This window comes from Poeciliopsis prolifica, unplaced genomic scaffold (genome assembly GCF_027474105.1).
Source record: "Poeciliopsis prolifica strain line A6 unplaced genomic scaffold, Auburn_PproV2 SCAFFOLD026, whole genome shotgun sequence".
Classification (NCBI taxonomy): domain Eukaryota; kingdom Metazoa; phylum Chordata; class Actinopteri; order Cyprinodontiformes; family Poeciliidae; genus Poeciliopsis; species Poeciliopsis prolifica.
Window position 1 is genome coordinate 639,638 of NW_026562401.1, and position 14,673 is coordinate 654,310.

The window sequence follows — 14,673 nt, forward strand, 5'->3', positions numbered from 1 at the left end:
GAGCTTTGTTAAATGTTCCTAAAATACCTGTTAGTTATGGATTTCTAGTATATTTTGTCAGGCTAAAACTCTCAATGGATTATCCATTATTACAGACTTGAGCTTTCTATTTTTTTTCTTTAAAATACATATTCCTCTGCTGTAAAGATGTTGGGATTCATTGGTTTATTCTTTGTTGTCCCCAAATAATTGTAGCTCAGAAACAATATTGAAGTTCATTGGTTTAATTTTGAAATGTTGATGTTTTTTTGTGTTGATTGTTTGTGCTCATTTTGACCTTTGTTACTATTGCTTTCTACCATGTTCAATTCACCGCTGTTCTGCACATACGTGCTTGCATGTGTCCAGTGGTTATATTCATGAGGCATTCAAGGGACTTGTACTAAAAGATACAACTCAGTTCAGTATGAATTGCATATTTTAATGGCTGAAAATATATCTGATCTCTTTCAGAACATCACCTGATCACCTGTCTGTAATCCACCTGCTTAAGTTCTGGTCAAGGGGCTCATCGGCTATCAAGTTATAGATTTCAGTGGCTAATAGTAAGTTTTGCCAGATCTAAAGTGACTGAATGTAGTGTTAGAGAGCTTATAAAGCTAGGGTTCAGCTAAACATTTATTTGGCCAGTCTGTTTTATTTGTCTTTATTTGCGTGGGGATGTGGAAATGTAAGGAGTGTAGTCTCTCTCTGTCTCGTAGATATGACCTGTTAAAACATTTTACACTTAAACACCGGCATATGCGACGTTATCCATGCCCACACATAGACTGTCTATGTACTTGTAAGACATGGAATGCTTTGCATATTCATTTAAGTAGAAGGATATAGACTGTGTTGACCATTCTGTACTTTTCACATATTTCTTTGGTGATATATTCATGTCTTTATTTAAACCTCTAACAGCTTCAGTTAGATGTTTAAATAAGATGTTAAACTCCATTTTAGTCATGGCATAATGAAGGGATACTAACAATTTTAAATATCTTTCAAACAGACTGCAAGCCACTGATCACTTTTGTTGTGACTTCCTTTGAATGCAGCTATGCTTTCAAGTGTGTGAACCTATACTGCTGGAGTTTTGAGATTGTTCTCATTGTTTTTTGATCTGCATATTTAGGATGACACTGCTGAGGGCAGATGAGAGTGCATCCTCAAAGGTCTGTGTGTACCTAAATGAAGATCCAGAGAAGCTGGTGAGGGAGTACATGGTATGTTAAATTCTCTTTGTGTTTACAATAGAACTCCTAAGAGTTGTTAAAATACTTTCACCAACTAAGGTCCATGAGTGACTCAATCAATGTCAGTCTAATTTATTTATTTAATTACATGTGAATTGTCTCCCCCCCAATACCCTTCCCTAACTCCCTTAGGACGTCGATGAATGTGCAGAAATGGCCAAAGCCGAGACTGTCCTCGGATTCGTCATTTGAGCAGAGGGTGCAGAGGCTGCCGATGCACATCTGGATGTTGGGATTGTCTTGGAGGAGGTGGAAGTTATGAACAGCTTGGGCAGTGTATCTTCTGCAATAGTGATGCTGCTGGGACTAATCTACGCACTAAACTTGAGCTACCCTCAAGTTTACATTTATCGCCGCACCATGTTAGGTACATTCTGTGCGAAAAAAGTCTGCAGAGCCATATGTAGTGTACAAAGCTAAACTTGAGCTACCCTCAAGTTTAGTGCGTTCAGCACTCAACTTGCTCAGTAACTCAAGCATACCTTTGAAGTAATACAGAAAATAATAATGAAATTGGATGGAAAGAACTTATCAAAGAAAGCACAAGTTCTCAATATGAAACTCGCCGCTAAGTTGAGTTAAGTTTCATATGGAAAATCAGTGTTTAAAGACTGCAGTAGAAAAGATTTATATTGTTACAGTTCTCTAAGTTGAGCAACTATACTGACATGTTTTATGTTGTAAAGAATTGGCTGGGAAATGAAACTGTAACCTTTTTGTAGTTGTTTTTTTATTTCAATGTCCAACTCAGCTGTGTTTTGTGCTGTGTAAAAAAACGATGTATAACAATTCTGCAAATACAATTGTGTTGTACCTTTTCTAATTGTTGAGTGTTCTTCCTACACTTTCACCTAGTGCTATCTTAAAATGCTTGATTAACGCTTGAAAAAATGTCTTTGAACTAACATCATGAAATAATGGAAAGGATTTCCACATGATTAACTAGCTGTCTTTTAGCATGAAGCATATTTGTTGAGCTAACTTACTTTTAGTGAGTTGGACCTACTGAATCAAGTAGTGTGAAGGTACAACTGTAAAATAAGGTGGTTTCAACTAGATTTACATTCATCTTAATGAAGTTACATCAATGATTTGGTCCTAAACATTGCAGATTAGTTGGGCTGGCTCTATTACATTACACTGGGTCACACTATAGCAACTGAGTTAAAGGAACCTTTAAAACATATGTTGAGTCAACACATTTCATTTGAATTTGAATAACCTTAATGAATGGAGTTGAGCCAACTCATTTGATTTACAATCATCCGTTGCATTACCATAATTCTGGTTAAGCCAACATATTTGGTTTAAATTAGAACAACCTTAATGAATTATGTTTTGCCAACTCATTTAATTTATATAAGAATAACCACAATATATTACGTTGAGCCAACATGTTTGATTTAGAATCACCCATTGAATCACCATTGTAACAAGTTGAGCCAACACATTTGCTTTACATTGGAATAATCTTAATAAATTAGGTTGACCTAACACATTTGCTTTAAATAAGAGTAACACAAGTACATGGTGCTGAAATAAAGCAAAGTAATCAGGTGGAAATACTTTCCATAATTTTTTTATGTTCATCCAATGACTTATTTTTTTCAGTGTAGGAGGTCCTCCTCCTGCTGGCTGGAAGGCCCCATGAGAATATAAATTGATACCAGTCAGGTAGATAAATGCACCAGCTTCACACACAATAAGAAAAATATTAATATATTAACAAAGTTATTATGTAAAACTAAATAGGCAGTTTCTGCAGTTTCTGTCTGAACTATGAACACAGTTCAATGAGCTTTTCATATCTGATAACAGTAACAGAATAATGGCTTTTGTTTGTGAAAACAACTATAAGTTTGGTCTTTTGGCTCTAAAGAGAAACAAATAAGAAATAATAATAATAATAATATTTTTCAGCTTATTATACTGTAAAACCATGCATTTATTCTTATAATTTGTTCCTACTTTTTCAAGATTAAATGAGTTTCAAAACAGTTATGAAGGGTAAAAGAAACATGGCTCATGATTTTAACTATTCAAAAAAACTGAGATATAAAAAGTGTGGCATGCATATTCCAGGTTTTTACGTTTTATGACTTAAAGTTTCATTTTAATTTTTTTCCTGGGAATGATTAAAAAAAAATGCTGTGGAAATGTAACACTGAATGCCAAGGAGTTGCGGACATGTGACTCTTCTGCTGATTTGTAGCTTTACCCCGTTAGTTTCTCAGTCCTGCGTCTTTAACCGTGCTCGTGATGCGTTTCGTTGTAGTCTTTGATCTTTAGCTGTTGCGTGTTCAACCCCTTTTACTTTGATACCACTAAATAAAATCCAGAGCAACCGGCTGTTTAGAACTCAACTAATTTATAGAGAGAGTCCTTCTTGAGTACAGTTGGTCTGTGAAGGTGTCAAATATCCTCACTACTCTGTATTAAACAGTCTGATTAAGTGTGAATAGTTTTGTAAGCATTCTGGAAAGGGCTTTAGATAACTTTGGGATAGCTATGCCAAACAAAGCTTTTATCCATCTAAATGACATAGTTCCAAATATCACGTTTTTAAAACATCTTGTGCACTCTAAAGTTGTGATACAAAAGCCACAGTGAAAGAGCTAAACAGCGCCCTCATGTGGAACTAGGAATAAAGTCCGTAAGTATATTTTTTTTATTTGCTGACACGAGTTCAAGGTGCCGGTGGTCTCCGCAGGAATAACCTGACCTTAGGTTTATTATGCACTGAAATTCACTGACATTAGTTTGCTGATTGTTGAGGCTGAATCTCGTGTCTGTTTGAATGAAGGCGCAGACTCACCCGACGTATTAAACTCAGTATTTTCACGCACAAGCATGAAGACTTTTTTTTTTAGAAGGATCACTATGGGTACTGAATAGACCACCCAGCATCCTGAGCCACTTTTTTTTTTGGGCAGAGCTTCCACCTTCTGATCTGATCTCCACCCATCCCCAGCAAGTGCTTCGTCATTGCAGCTGCGTCACCGCCTCTCTCTCGCTCTCTGTGGAAACCCGATCGATGAGTTTCTGAGTTGACCCAAAGGCGAGCAGCAGGATCATGACATGGAATAAAGGTGGGGAGAGCCCACACGGGAGCCACCTATCAACTCAGGTATGACTTGTCTTCCGGGACGCCTGTGTTGTTATTGCACACCTTGTGCGCAGCAAGCTCCCGTTTTCTGGTTTCCATATACACGGCAGTAGTTCGCTTAGAGTTCAGTCCGTGGAGCTTGCGCTATGGGATTATGTCAAACACAACCAGGTCAGGAGTATTTGTGGCGCCAGACTGTGGGGAAAAGAAATAAGCAGGGGGCTTGGATTAAAGCAATGACATAATAATGTCAAGAAATGCACGATAAAGCTGGTTGGATTCTGATATCTGGGCCCTAAATACATAGAAATCCAAACATAAAGAAGCTGCGCGCCTGGAGGAAAGAACTAAATAGTTCTTAAATCTGCTGTGAGATTTCTGTAATGACATACATTTTAAATAAATTTGTTTGTTTCCATTTAACCTGCATGTTTTGTTAACTCAAATAAATACTTGTTTCTCATGATCTGATACACTGTTTCTCTGTTTCTTTGTGGTCTTCTCACCGGGGCTGCCAACACAATGTGTGATGACCGGCTAAACATGAAATATGTGAGTACCAAATATAAATCAAGTTTTAATGAGCTCTTGTGCTATTGTTGCTTGTGTCGCAGTCTAATATTACATGATCATATACTGTTGCCTTAACTTGGGAATATAAATATCAGACAATATTTGTGTTAAACTTTCCTCAAGTGTTAAGCATTTCATTAGAATTTAAAACTCTTCTTTAAAGTCATACATACTCGGTTTTAAATTGCATTGTTATTCCTGTAGCATACCTTAATTAGAGCAGTTATCCACTATAATTAATGTCTTCTACTGAACTATGTTGTATTCTCATTATAGAAAGGAACACTATCTTCCTTTTGGGACTTTTTTTTTGTTTGTTTTGCCAACTTTCAAGATCAATTTGAGCAAGATGTCAAGCAAAAATGACCAGGAAAGCTTGGCGGTAAAATAATTGAACAGTTTCTGTCAACCAGCTGTAAGTTCAGCCGCCAGCTGAACCAACCATGGGAGGGGTGCTGTGGCAGTGTCTCCCCGAGGCCTCTGAGCGCAAACACGACTTTATCTATTGGGAACACATGCTCATAGAGTCCATTACACTTCACTGATAAAACATAGTTGACCTGATGTGGAATCCCCAATCAGTTAATTCCTGGTAAAGTACATCGTCAAGCAGCTGTTGTTTGAGAATAATAGCAGGGTTTTACAAAAGGCAAGTTAAGCCCAGAAATCCCAATATAGCTTTTATTTTTATGTATGCCACTGCACTGGGAACACATAACACACTATTCCAAAGCCAAGCAGAAGAAAATGGGTCCAATTTGTTATTCTAAAGCAAGTAAGGAAGAAGAGAAATGTTGGGCAGTTTTACTTTGCAAACTCAAACACTTACTGTACCAACTAAAAGATTCCCTGAAGGTTTAGTTTTCCTGTCAATCTCTCGACTAAGATTTATTTGGATAAAGCCCTTTTGTGAGAAATTCCTGGAGTCGAGCAGCATCACCTACAAATAGATATTCCATCTCAGGATTATTATGCATTACGAATGACATAATTTTTTTCTAAGCACAGGTTTTTGGAGACAGTAGGGTCTGCGGTTTGTGCTTGGCAGTACACAATGAGGTCTTAGTAGTTGGAATCATGATGCTCTTGAGATTTCCTCTTCAGCACAACTTCTTTGAATATTTAGATTTATTCCAAGTGACTCATGATCCTTGTTATGAGATAGGTCTCCCGATCTCATGTTTCACACTGTGGCATGAATTCAAAGAGTACAGACCTGAAAGAAAACACAAAATAAATAGTGGGTGGTAAAACCCCTATTGACGCATCAGTAATATAAAAAAAATATATGCACAATGTATTCATGCTCTGTATGCCAGTTACACTGTACATAGTATAGTGCTAATCTGTGGAGGATTGTTTAAGGATACTGAAACATTTGAGTTCTTAGCAAACTGCATTGCAATGCAGCTAAGTTGTTTCAATGCCAAAACAATGAACGGAGAGTAGAAAGACATCAACACTACATATTTTGGTTTTATTTATTGTGTATCATATCATCAATGTGGCGTTTAGCACCATTGTTGCCTATTAAATGCTGTCCTTCTGTTGCGCAGCCATATTTGACTACATTTAAAAACTAGTACAACAGAAGTACCTTTCTATTTTGTTGTTATACTGTCAAAACAGCACATTTTATTTATTCATTGCCACTGAACAAGATGTCCAATAATATTGGAAGTTCCCTTTTGAAGTTTCAGGTTTGAAAACTTGACACATTAAAGCCAACCTTTAACCAAACGTACTGCTGGTTGTGACCTTCAGTCCCAGGCCCAGGATGTATTGATTGTTTCTTCTGCAAGGCTAAAAACTGAGGGCCATGCTGTGATTCAGTGTGTGGCTCCAAAACTGTGGAACATTTTGCTTCTTTGACTTTTTTTTCTTATTCTTTAGGCACTTTGAAAAAGATGTAAACCTTTGTGTTTTATTAAGCACTTATTGCCACAATTTTATTGTCAGTTTTTGTTGATGCACTTACATTGTTTTTAATTTAATTTTATCTGTTGTACACAACTTTGGTTTATGAAATAGCATGTTTCTTTATTCACTTCTTTCATCAATTTTCATTTAGTTGTTTGAGAAGTAGACTTTTGGGTTCAGTTACATTTGAATTCAAATACAGTGTAGAGTTTTTACGATTGCCTCGATGCTGTATTTATTTTATCCACCAGATGGCAGTGTGGACCAGTTTGGCCAGGACAGCAATAATCCTGCTGAACACAATTCAGCAAACGTTCAGATGGCCTAGAATCTCTGCAAGAATTATTTGTGTACCACACTTTGAGTCCCAGGTCTTGACAAAGTGTTTTAAACGGCATTTGAAATCCCAGATCCAAATGAATGTTTTTAGTGCATGCAAATAGCATTTTTGTTTTACCTGCAAAAATCTGAATATTCAAAAGTGATTTGTAATTTTCTAAATTTTCTTGTGCTTTAACTATATGAGCTCGAGAATTGGAGCTGATGGAAAAATGCATGCTTGAAGGAAATAAAATGTAGAGGCACAAACCATTCCCAATTCATAAATTTTTCATAACATAATGGTGCACTATGAATATTAATACACGGCTACCCCTCCGTCCCGCTTGGTGTTCCTGAGAGCTCAGCACGAATAAAACCCCTGCAACCATGCCTCCCGTACATGCAATGTGATTTTATATTTAAAGCTGGTTTGAAAGCTGGGCACGCTGTTTTACATAAGACTTGGAGACGTGGCAATGCAGTCGTGTGTGAGGGGATCTGTACCTAGATGCAGTTTTGATAGTCAAAGGGAGAGAGACGTAGTGAGCGGAAGCACTGCGATGGGGTCGTTATGTAATCACTGAGTGGCCCTGCCAGGAGAGGGATAAAGATGTTCGAATCAAACATAACCCCCAAGCACCCAGCTGGAGTAATGCACTGCACCATCATGTGTTTTGCCTTTTGAACAGCAGAGAACAAGGAGGCAGAGTTGTTTGTGTCAGTGTTTTTTTTTTTTTTTTTTTTGGGTGTGTCCATAGTGTGAGTGTGTTTTGAGGAGTGGGTCGTCTCGCTGTCTGTGGTTCCAGGCTGTCACTGTCTCAGGGGACAGTGGGTCTGTAAAGTGCTGCTGCTGCTGCTCTCCTCCCCTGTGCTTTCTGTCTCTGCTCCCTCTCCTGGGTCCAGCTAAACACCTGCTCCTTGCAGTGTAGTCACAGGGACAAGCAGGGGTTTCCAAGCAACTGAAGGCTTCCTCTTTGTTTGTTTTACCTGCTTGCTTTTCAGATCCAAAAACTAAAGCAAAAGGAAGCAGATCCTACCAAAAAACTTCTATAAAATATGCCTTCGTGTTTGTGGCCTTCCCCCATGTTTTTTTTTAAATTTCCTTTTGTAAATGTTTAACATTGCTGTTTGGCAGGCTGTGTGTATAGTAAGTTTGCTGTGTGATCAAAGTCTAACAGATAACAATCGACATAGTTTCTCTTGGTTTGGTTTCCTCACTGTCCCGTGAAGCCTGCTGTCAAGTTCACAGCAATAAGAGTTATTGGATTGATGGAATAACATTTAACCCGGTAAGCTCATTCTTTTTCAATCAATCGGGACTGACTATAATTGACAGAAGTTTGGCTATTTGAGACAAAAAAAAAAAAAAAACGATGGTGCTGTGCCCCTTGTGATTAAGAGAATAATAAACCCTCTTTTCCTCCACAACCCCCTCTTACCCACTCTGCCTATAAGCCGTATGTCCCTAATGGGGTCAGGCAGATGGGTGGGGACCGTGGCGGGCTAGTGTGTGTGTGTGTGTTTGCTCAGGCACATGTGCTTCATTTTGAATGATGGCGTGTTAGCGTAACAGTTTTCCTGACACATTTCTTATTTCCTTATATCTCCCAAAATATTTCAGTTTCAGTACCTCTTATTGCGCTATGAAAAGAGATTTTGGTGGGTATTCAACCTCTGCCATTAAAATTCTTTAGATTTTAAATAATCAAATTAGTATTGCATTATCCAATTTACATTTGTTACAAAATATGTTAATGTAACATTTTAATTGGAATTTGAGAGCATGCTGGTTCCATTCACTGCTTTTCCTAATTATTATCCAGTAGAATCCAGGCATTGCCAATGAATGGCAAATCCGAGCCATGCTGTCATTGAAATGTTAGAATAATATAATATGTTTAGTATTATTCAAGTAACATTTATGCATTTTTATAATAATAAACTTTATTTAAAAGGGGACATTGTGCAGCTCATACATAAATGCCACCATTTTATGCACTGTACCAGATTATAGTTTGAGCTAGTTTGCATCTGTGTGTGAATGTTGATAAACGGCATATGTAATTATATACTAAATAGGTTTACATTTGGCATCATTTTCTGGGCAAATTGACTAGTTTCAGTCCACCTCATTGGCTGCACTCATCAGTCTTTGAGTTTACCAAGAGTAGAGTAAACTTTCAAATGTTGCCACAGACTCTCATTTGTGTGGTGAAATTGAAGGTGGCAATTCCTTTGCTTTTCCAGTTCTGGAAAAATATTTGGAAAGTTGTCTGGACAGCCTCAAAATCAGATGATGAGGCTGCTTGATGCAAAGTAATTTTACTGTTTCAACACAAAGTTGTGCAAACGTCAAGCAGTCCCTTGTGAAAATGTAGAATGTTAACATCCATTTGTATAGCAATTTTTATTTTTGGTACAAAGGTGACTCATTTTTAATGGCTAAAATAGTTAGTGCCGTAACTGATTATTTTTTGTACTCTGTATGTTTATCTCTGAACTCATGGAAATACGACACGGGTCCTCTATTGGTAAGGGAACTATTTCTGATAACCGTGATTTACTTCTAAAAATCAAAAATGAAAAACTTAAATTTTCATCACACGATCTTAAAGAGAAAATCATTTGTTTTGACATGCAACTTAGGAAAAATATCAACTAATTCTAACAGCTAAGTTAAACAGTGTGGTTGGGGTTTGGTTGGGTGCCTAGATTCATAAAAGTGCAAGACTGCACACTGAACTCTGTTAATAATTGCTCTCTTTAGCTACTTTATGGCTACCGCGCAACACAGTCACAGACACAAGCATTTCAAATAGCCCTTGAGAGTATCGATCGCCTTCCTTTTCAAACTCTGCTGCACCGACTGACGTCCACTGGCAAATGCAGGACTGCATGAAAGTTGCGCCCACCTTCTGCTGCTCTGACTGAGCCAGAGACTCCGCCCCTTTACGAGCATCAGGACACCTTCAGCACAACAAAGCATGTGTCGCTGCGAAACATCGTTACTCCCCTGAACGTCAGGAATATATACCGGGAAATTATCGGATATTTTTGGGCCCTTTTTTTTGTGTCTCCCTTGATGCTAAACTCAGAGTAGGTAAGCCCAATTTAAGGTGTAAGGTGGGTGCGTTTGAGTGGGTGTTTGTTTTGTTGTACGTTCGGCGCCATTTTTTTCGTAAACAGATTTTTTTTTTAAATACCCGGCGCCGACACTGCCCCGGCTACTATGTTGCGTTTTAATTCAGAAAAAAAGACAAAAAAAAAAAAGAAAAAAAAAAACAAGCTGCGGAAAAAAAACGATGCTCTGTTTTTAGACTCTGTCACGACATTCAGACATCTTCCTAAAATAAAAATAAAAAATATTTAGTGCAATTAAAGTTATATAACCTATTTCGTTCGAATGTAGACCCCCAGCAGCAGTCTTCTTGCAGCATCTTTAGTTAAAAGTAGTCCCTCCTGGCGGAGGCAGCGGTGTTGTTTTTGTTTTGCATGTGCGAGTTGTGTGTATAAAAATGAATGGACGTGCCACAAACACGAGAATTTAAAGAGGACTCTTCATCAATGATATATGATGAAGAAATTTGTGAAGTTTGACTCTCACATATGACTAGACTGGTTTATTCCTGGACATGGATTAGATGCGTTTGTCTTGTAAAATGCCTAAAGATGACATGAATCTATAGAAATTCACTACATGGAATTAATACACTTGTATCTGTGACGTGCATCCACAATGTTCAGATGTTATCAGGGTGTTTCCCCCTCCCACTGATGCTTTGCATTTGTTTTCTTTCTGCTTGACCTGCCTTGATTTTGCCTCCCTGAGGAATGCAGGGGTTAAAAATACCCACCTCAGCTGAAAAAAAAGGGCGGCAGTTTGTGAAGACTGTGTTGGTGTCCGTGGAGCTCTCCCTACATTTAACGCGCTCAACCGCATCTCATCCAATAAGCCTCATCTCCATCGATGATACGGATGAATATATATAGTCATATAATCTTTCGTGAGGAGCTGCAGATGTGACGCATGGGGAGATGAGGCACAGTTAATGCTACAGGACGAGGAAGTTTTTTATTTATTAGATTGTTTTTTATAAACAGCAGAAGTAAACAGAACCTAAAACACCCTAGTGATGACGCCCTGGTAGGATCTCCTTTTGGTGAATCTGGTGGTGTAGGCACACAGGAAGCACCTGAGGCGATGTTGAACAATGTTTTCGGCTCTGCTGTGACAGAGTGAGGTCATTAAGGTCCCAGAAGGGCTTGCTGGTGTAATCCTCTTTTGGGAGTTATGATGCATTCGTACAGTTAGGCATACTACTCTGTTCCATGAGCAGATCCAAACAGGACAGAAATCCACACATCATTCAGTTCTACTCTTCTTTCTGAATGAAAGATGCAAATTTAAGCTAGGCACCAAGTTCATAAGGCACCTTCCTTTGAGCTCTGCTTTTAAGAGCTTTCACTAATGTTCACTTTTTTTTTATCTCTCTGCTATTAGCTGATTGCACTTTTGCCTGAGTTTGATGCTCAGAATGGCTTTTAAATTGCTTTCAGTGAAGCCACACTAAATCAATCATGCTGCTTCACTCTTTTCCCATGCCGTTTCATGTTACAACATCCTGCTCACAGATCAACTGTGTGTATTGATCGTTTTGAGACAAAGACCTGGGCAAAGATTTCTGTCTTCGGTTTACAGAAGATGTGTGCTGCGCATTGCTCTTTGATCTTAAATTTTTTCTACATATTTTTGAATTGATCTGGTTATTTTGCCTCTATACGAGTTTGTAGTTTTGCAATTTTGGTTGTTTGACATGCAAAAAGGATTCTTTCTGCAAGGCTTATCTAACTGAACCATTCTTCAATTCAAAGCTTTCTTGATGACAAGCTATACACATTGATGTCAAAAAATTTTCATTTTAATATGGATTCTCAATAAAAGGTTGATATGGCAATTGGCTGCCCCTCCCCTACATGTTCCTGCACATTGTCAGTTGGTTGAAATAAAGCTACTATACTTTCTCCAAGCTTGCAAGATGGAGAGGCACATTTGGCTGCCAGAAAAGCACCAAAAACACAGTCATGACCTGGAAACAAAAGGTGCACCAGACATCACTCTTATTCGGAAAACACTGATTTAAAACTATAGTTAGCTGCAGTCTGAATATTGTTTTCTTTAAAAGAAATCAGATCATGTTATCCATTCATCTATTTATCCATTACCTGAAAACAATTGCCCTTGCAGAGTCACAAGGGTGACTGGTGATTATCTGCAGTGATCAATGTTAGACCATTTTTATTTAATATTTAGTGCTATTCCAACTGAAGGTTATTATGCAGTGTGAATATCATAGCAACCTAAGCCTATTTAAGCTTTAACTTTTTTGATAGCCAATGAATAAAGCAATTAAATAATTTTCAAGAAGTTACTTGAAAATATGGTTTTATCTTCCGGTTGGAGGCCACTTGCATATTTTCATTTTATCAGGTGTGATAATCTCTCATAATTTAATGCACCAATAGGCTAAACTGTGGATCACAACAACAGTCAATGAGAAAAGCAGCAGTAATGGCTCAAGGGATAGTGGTTCATCCTGTTACTGGTGGATTGCCAGTTCAAATCCCAGTTCTGTCTGTCTCAGTCACTTTGCCGTTGTGTCCTTGGGCAGAGCACTTCACCCGCCTTCCCTCTTGGTACTGGTCAGATGGCTCAGCAGAGCCGATTGAATGGCAGCCTCTCTTCTATCAGCCTGTCCCAGCTGTGGCCACAATGTACCACGCTCATGGTAATGAGCTACTTTGATTGACAGGTTAATTACAAAGAACAAATAAAAGATATTTGCTTTCACTACTTCAAAACTAGTGTTCTTTTTTTTTTTTAATTTTGGACTATAAATCTATCAACCTGGTGCATGTACATTGCCCAGATTCAACTGAATATATTTATAGCACTTACCATGAACCTTTTCTGAAACCTGAAGAAGTAAAATTATGATGTTGGAGGTCAAGGTTGGGTGTTGACAAAATATGCCATTAGTTTGTTGCAGAGTCCGCTTTATGCACTGGCCTGCATTCCCTGTTTACTAAGAGTGGCCTGAGGCTGACATATTAGTGTTGAGTCACATGACTGCATATTTTTTTCCAGCCAGGTGGGGCTTTACATAAAACCACGACTCAGCACAACGTGTCACTATTTTCATCAATACACACACACTTGCAAAGGAAGACAAAAAGATTCAATGGAGACGGTGAGATGGATATTGCAGCCAGGTAGAAGAAGATAATCTCACTTGGTCACTTGAGGGCTGATTAACTCTAAACTCCTTCTAATTCCTTAAGCCTGCTCTCAGTATCCAGGAAACATGCTTTCTTTATGTTCACTTCTATGTACTTCTATTTTATTGAGAACTCCTTTTAATATGTGACCAGGTTATTTTAGGAAAGATGAGTATAAATGTGCAAAAGAAAATTAAATGGATCAGTTTCAGCTCTCTTAAAAATGAGGATGTAAATGCTGTGCGAGCTCTTGCCTCTGTGCACACATGTTTGCACATGTGCATATGCGTGTTATGTGAAGCAAGGCGTGAACAAAAATAGATATGAGCTGGGCCAACTAATGAGTCCCAGCATCTTGGGCACATGTCGCTATTTTTAAACTGTTGCCTCCTCCTCTTTCTGCGAGCTCTTCTTCATCCCCGCCCCTCCGATTTTGATCCACAAGGTGTAAATGAGAGCTGAAGTGTCTCAGTTAATAGTTTTGGTTTCCTTATGCCAGACAAAATATGTTGGGTTTACAAAAACATTAAGTTTATTTGGGAATTGGTTTATTAATAACTGACAAAGTTAGCTACTTTTATTTTCAAACTTAAACATTTTATCATATTGTACTTGCCATTATTTTAGATTTAGATATTTTTTATTTTTGTTTTTATGTGTATGGTCTATAGTTTATGTTTTAGGTTTTTTATGTCTTTAGACACATTTGTATTGTTTTTATTTGATTTATCATCGCATTATTACCATTCCACAATTCCTTTTTTAAGGAATTAATCTATTATGATAAAAAAAAAAATAAAATACAAAAAAAACTTTGAGATTTCTAGTCTGTTTTTTTTTATGTTCCTCCATCTGTTTTTAAGCAAAGCTTTTTGTGTTACGCTGGTTTCTATTAAAATTGCTCTACAACTAAACTTTGATTGAAAACATAAGTACCTAGATTTTGCATAAATGAAAAAAGAAACAGCCAGTTCAAATGAATAGTAACCTAAACATCAAATCACTGAGGATCTCTAGTCTGATCAGGCTCTCTGTGATCTCACTCTTGCTTGGAGGGTGGTCTACTTCATCTATAATTCATTTTATTACAGGCTCTAATTGTGTGTTATTGAGGGCCGTCGTTTTTCTTAAAAAAATCCGACATTTCATTACTATTCCTTCCTCTCCCATTAAAGTACGGGTGTTATTTGTCACATTACGAAAGATTGATGGTGTATTGGGAAACCCTCCGCCGTC

At 37.8% G+C, this 14,673-nt stretch overlaps 1 protein-coding gene and 1 long non-coding RNA gene across 16 annotated transcripts in view; both read left to right on the top strand.

Annotated features, from left to right (window-relative positions):
• The first annotated feature begins 209 nt into the window (after positions 1–209).
• On the top strand, positions 210–2,028 carry LOC129371573 (uncharacterized). Its single transcript, XR_008607162.1, has 3 exons — positions 210–545; positions 1,121–1,211; positions 1,374–2,028. It is a non-coding gene; the product is annotated as an uncharacterized LOC129371573 (long non-coding RNA).
• Positions 2,029–4,385: 2,357 nt separating this feature from the next.
• LOC129371571 (titin homolog) overlaps positions 4,386–14,673 on the top strand; it is a 38,116-nt gene continuing 27,828 nt past the window's right edge. For 3 of the 15 annotated variants that reach the window (XM_055048213.1, XM_055048214.1, XM_055048215.1), the window contains exon 1: positions 10,049–10,257. In XM_055048213.1, the coding sequence (XP_054904188.1) occupies position 10,257 (1 nt within the window). In that variant the 5' untranslated portion in view covers positions 10,049–10,256. Of the gene's footprint in view, positions 4,900–8,341; positions 8,451–10,048; positions 10,262–14,673 lie in introns of those variants that run through there. The other 12 variants (XM_055048220.1, XM_055048221.1, XM_055048222.1 and 9 more) reach the window with 9 other exon arrangements.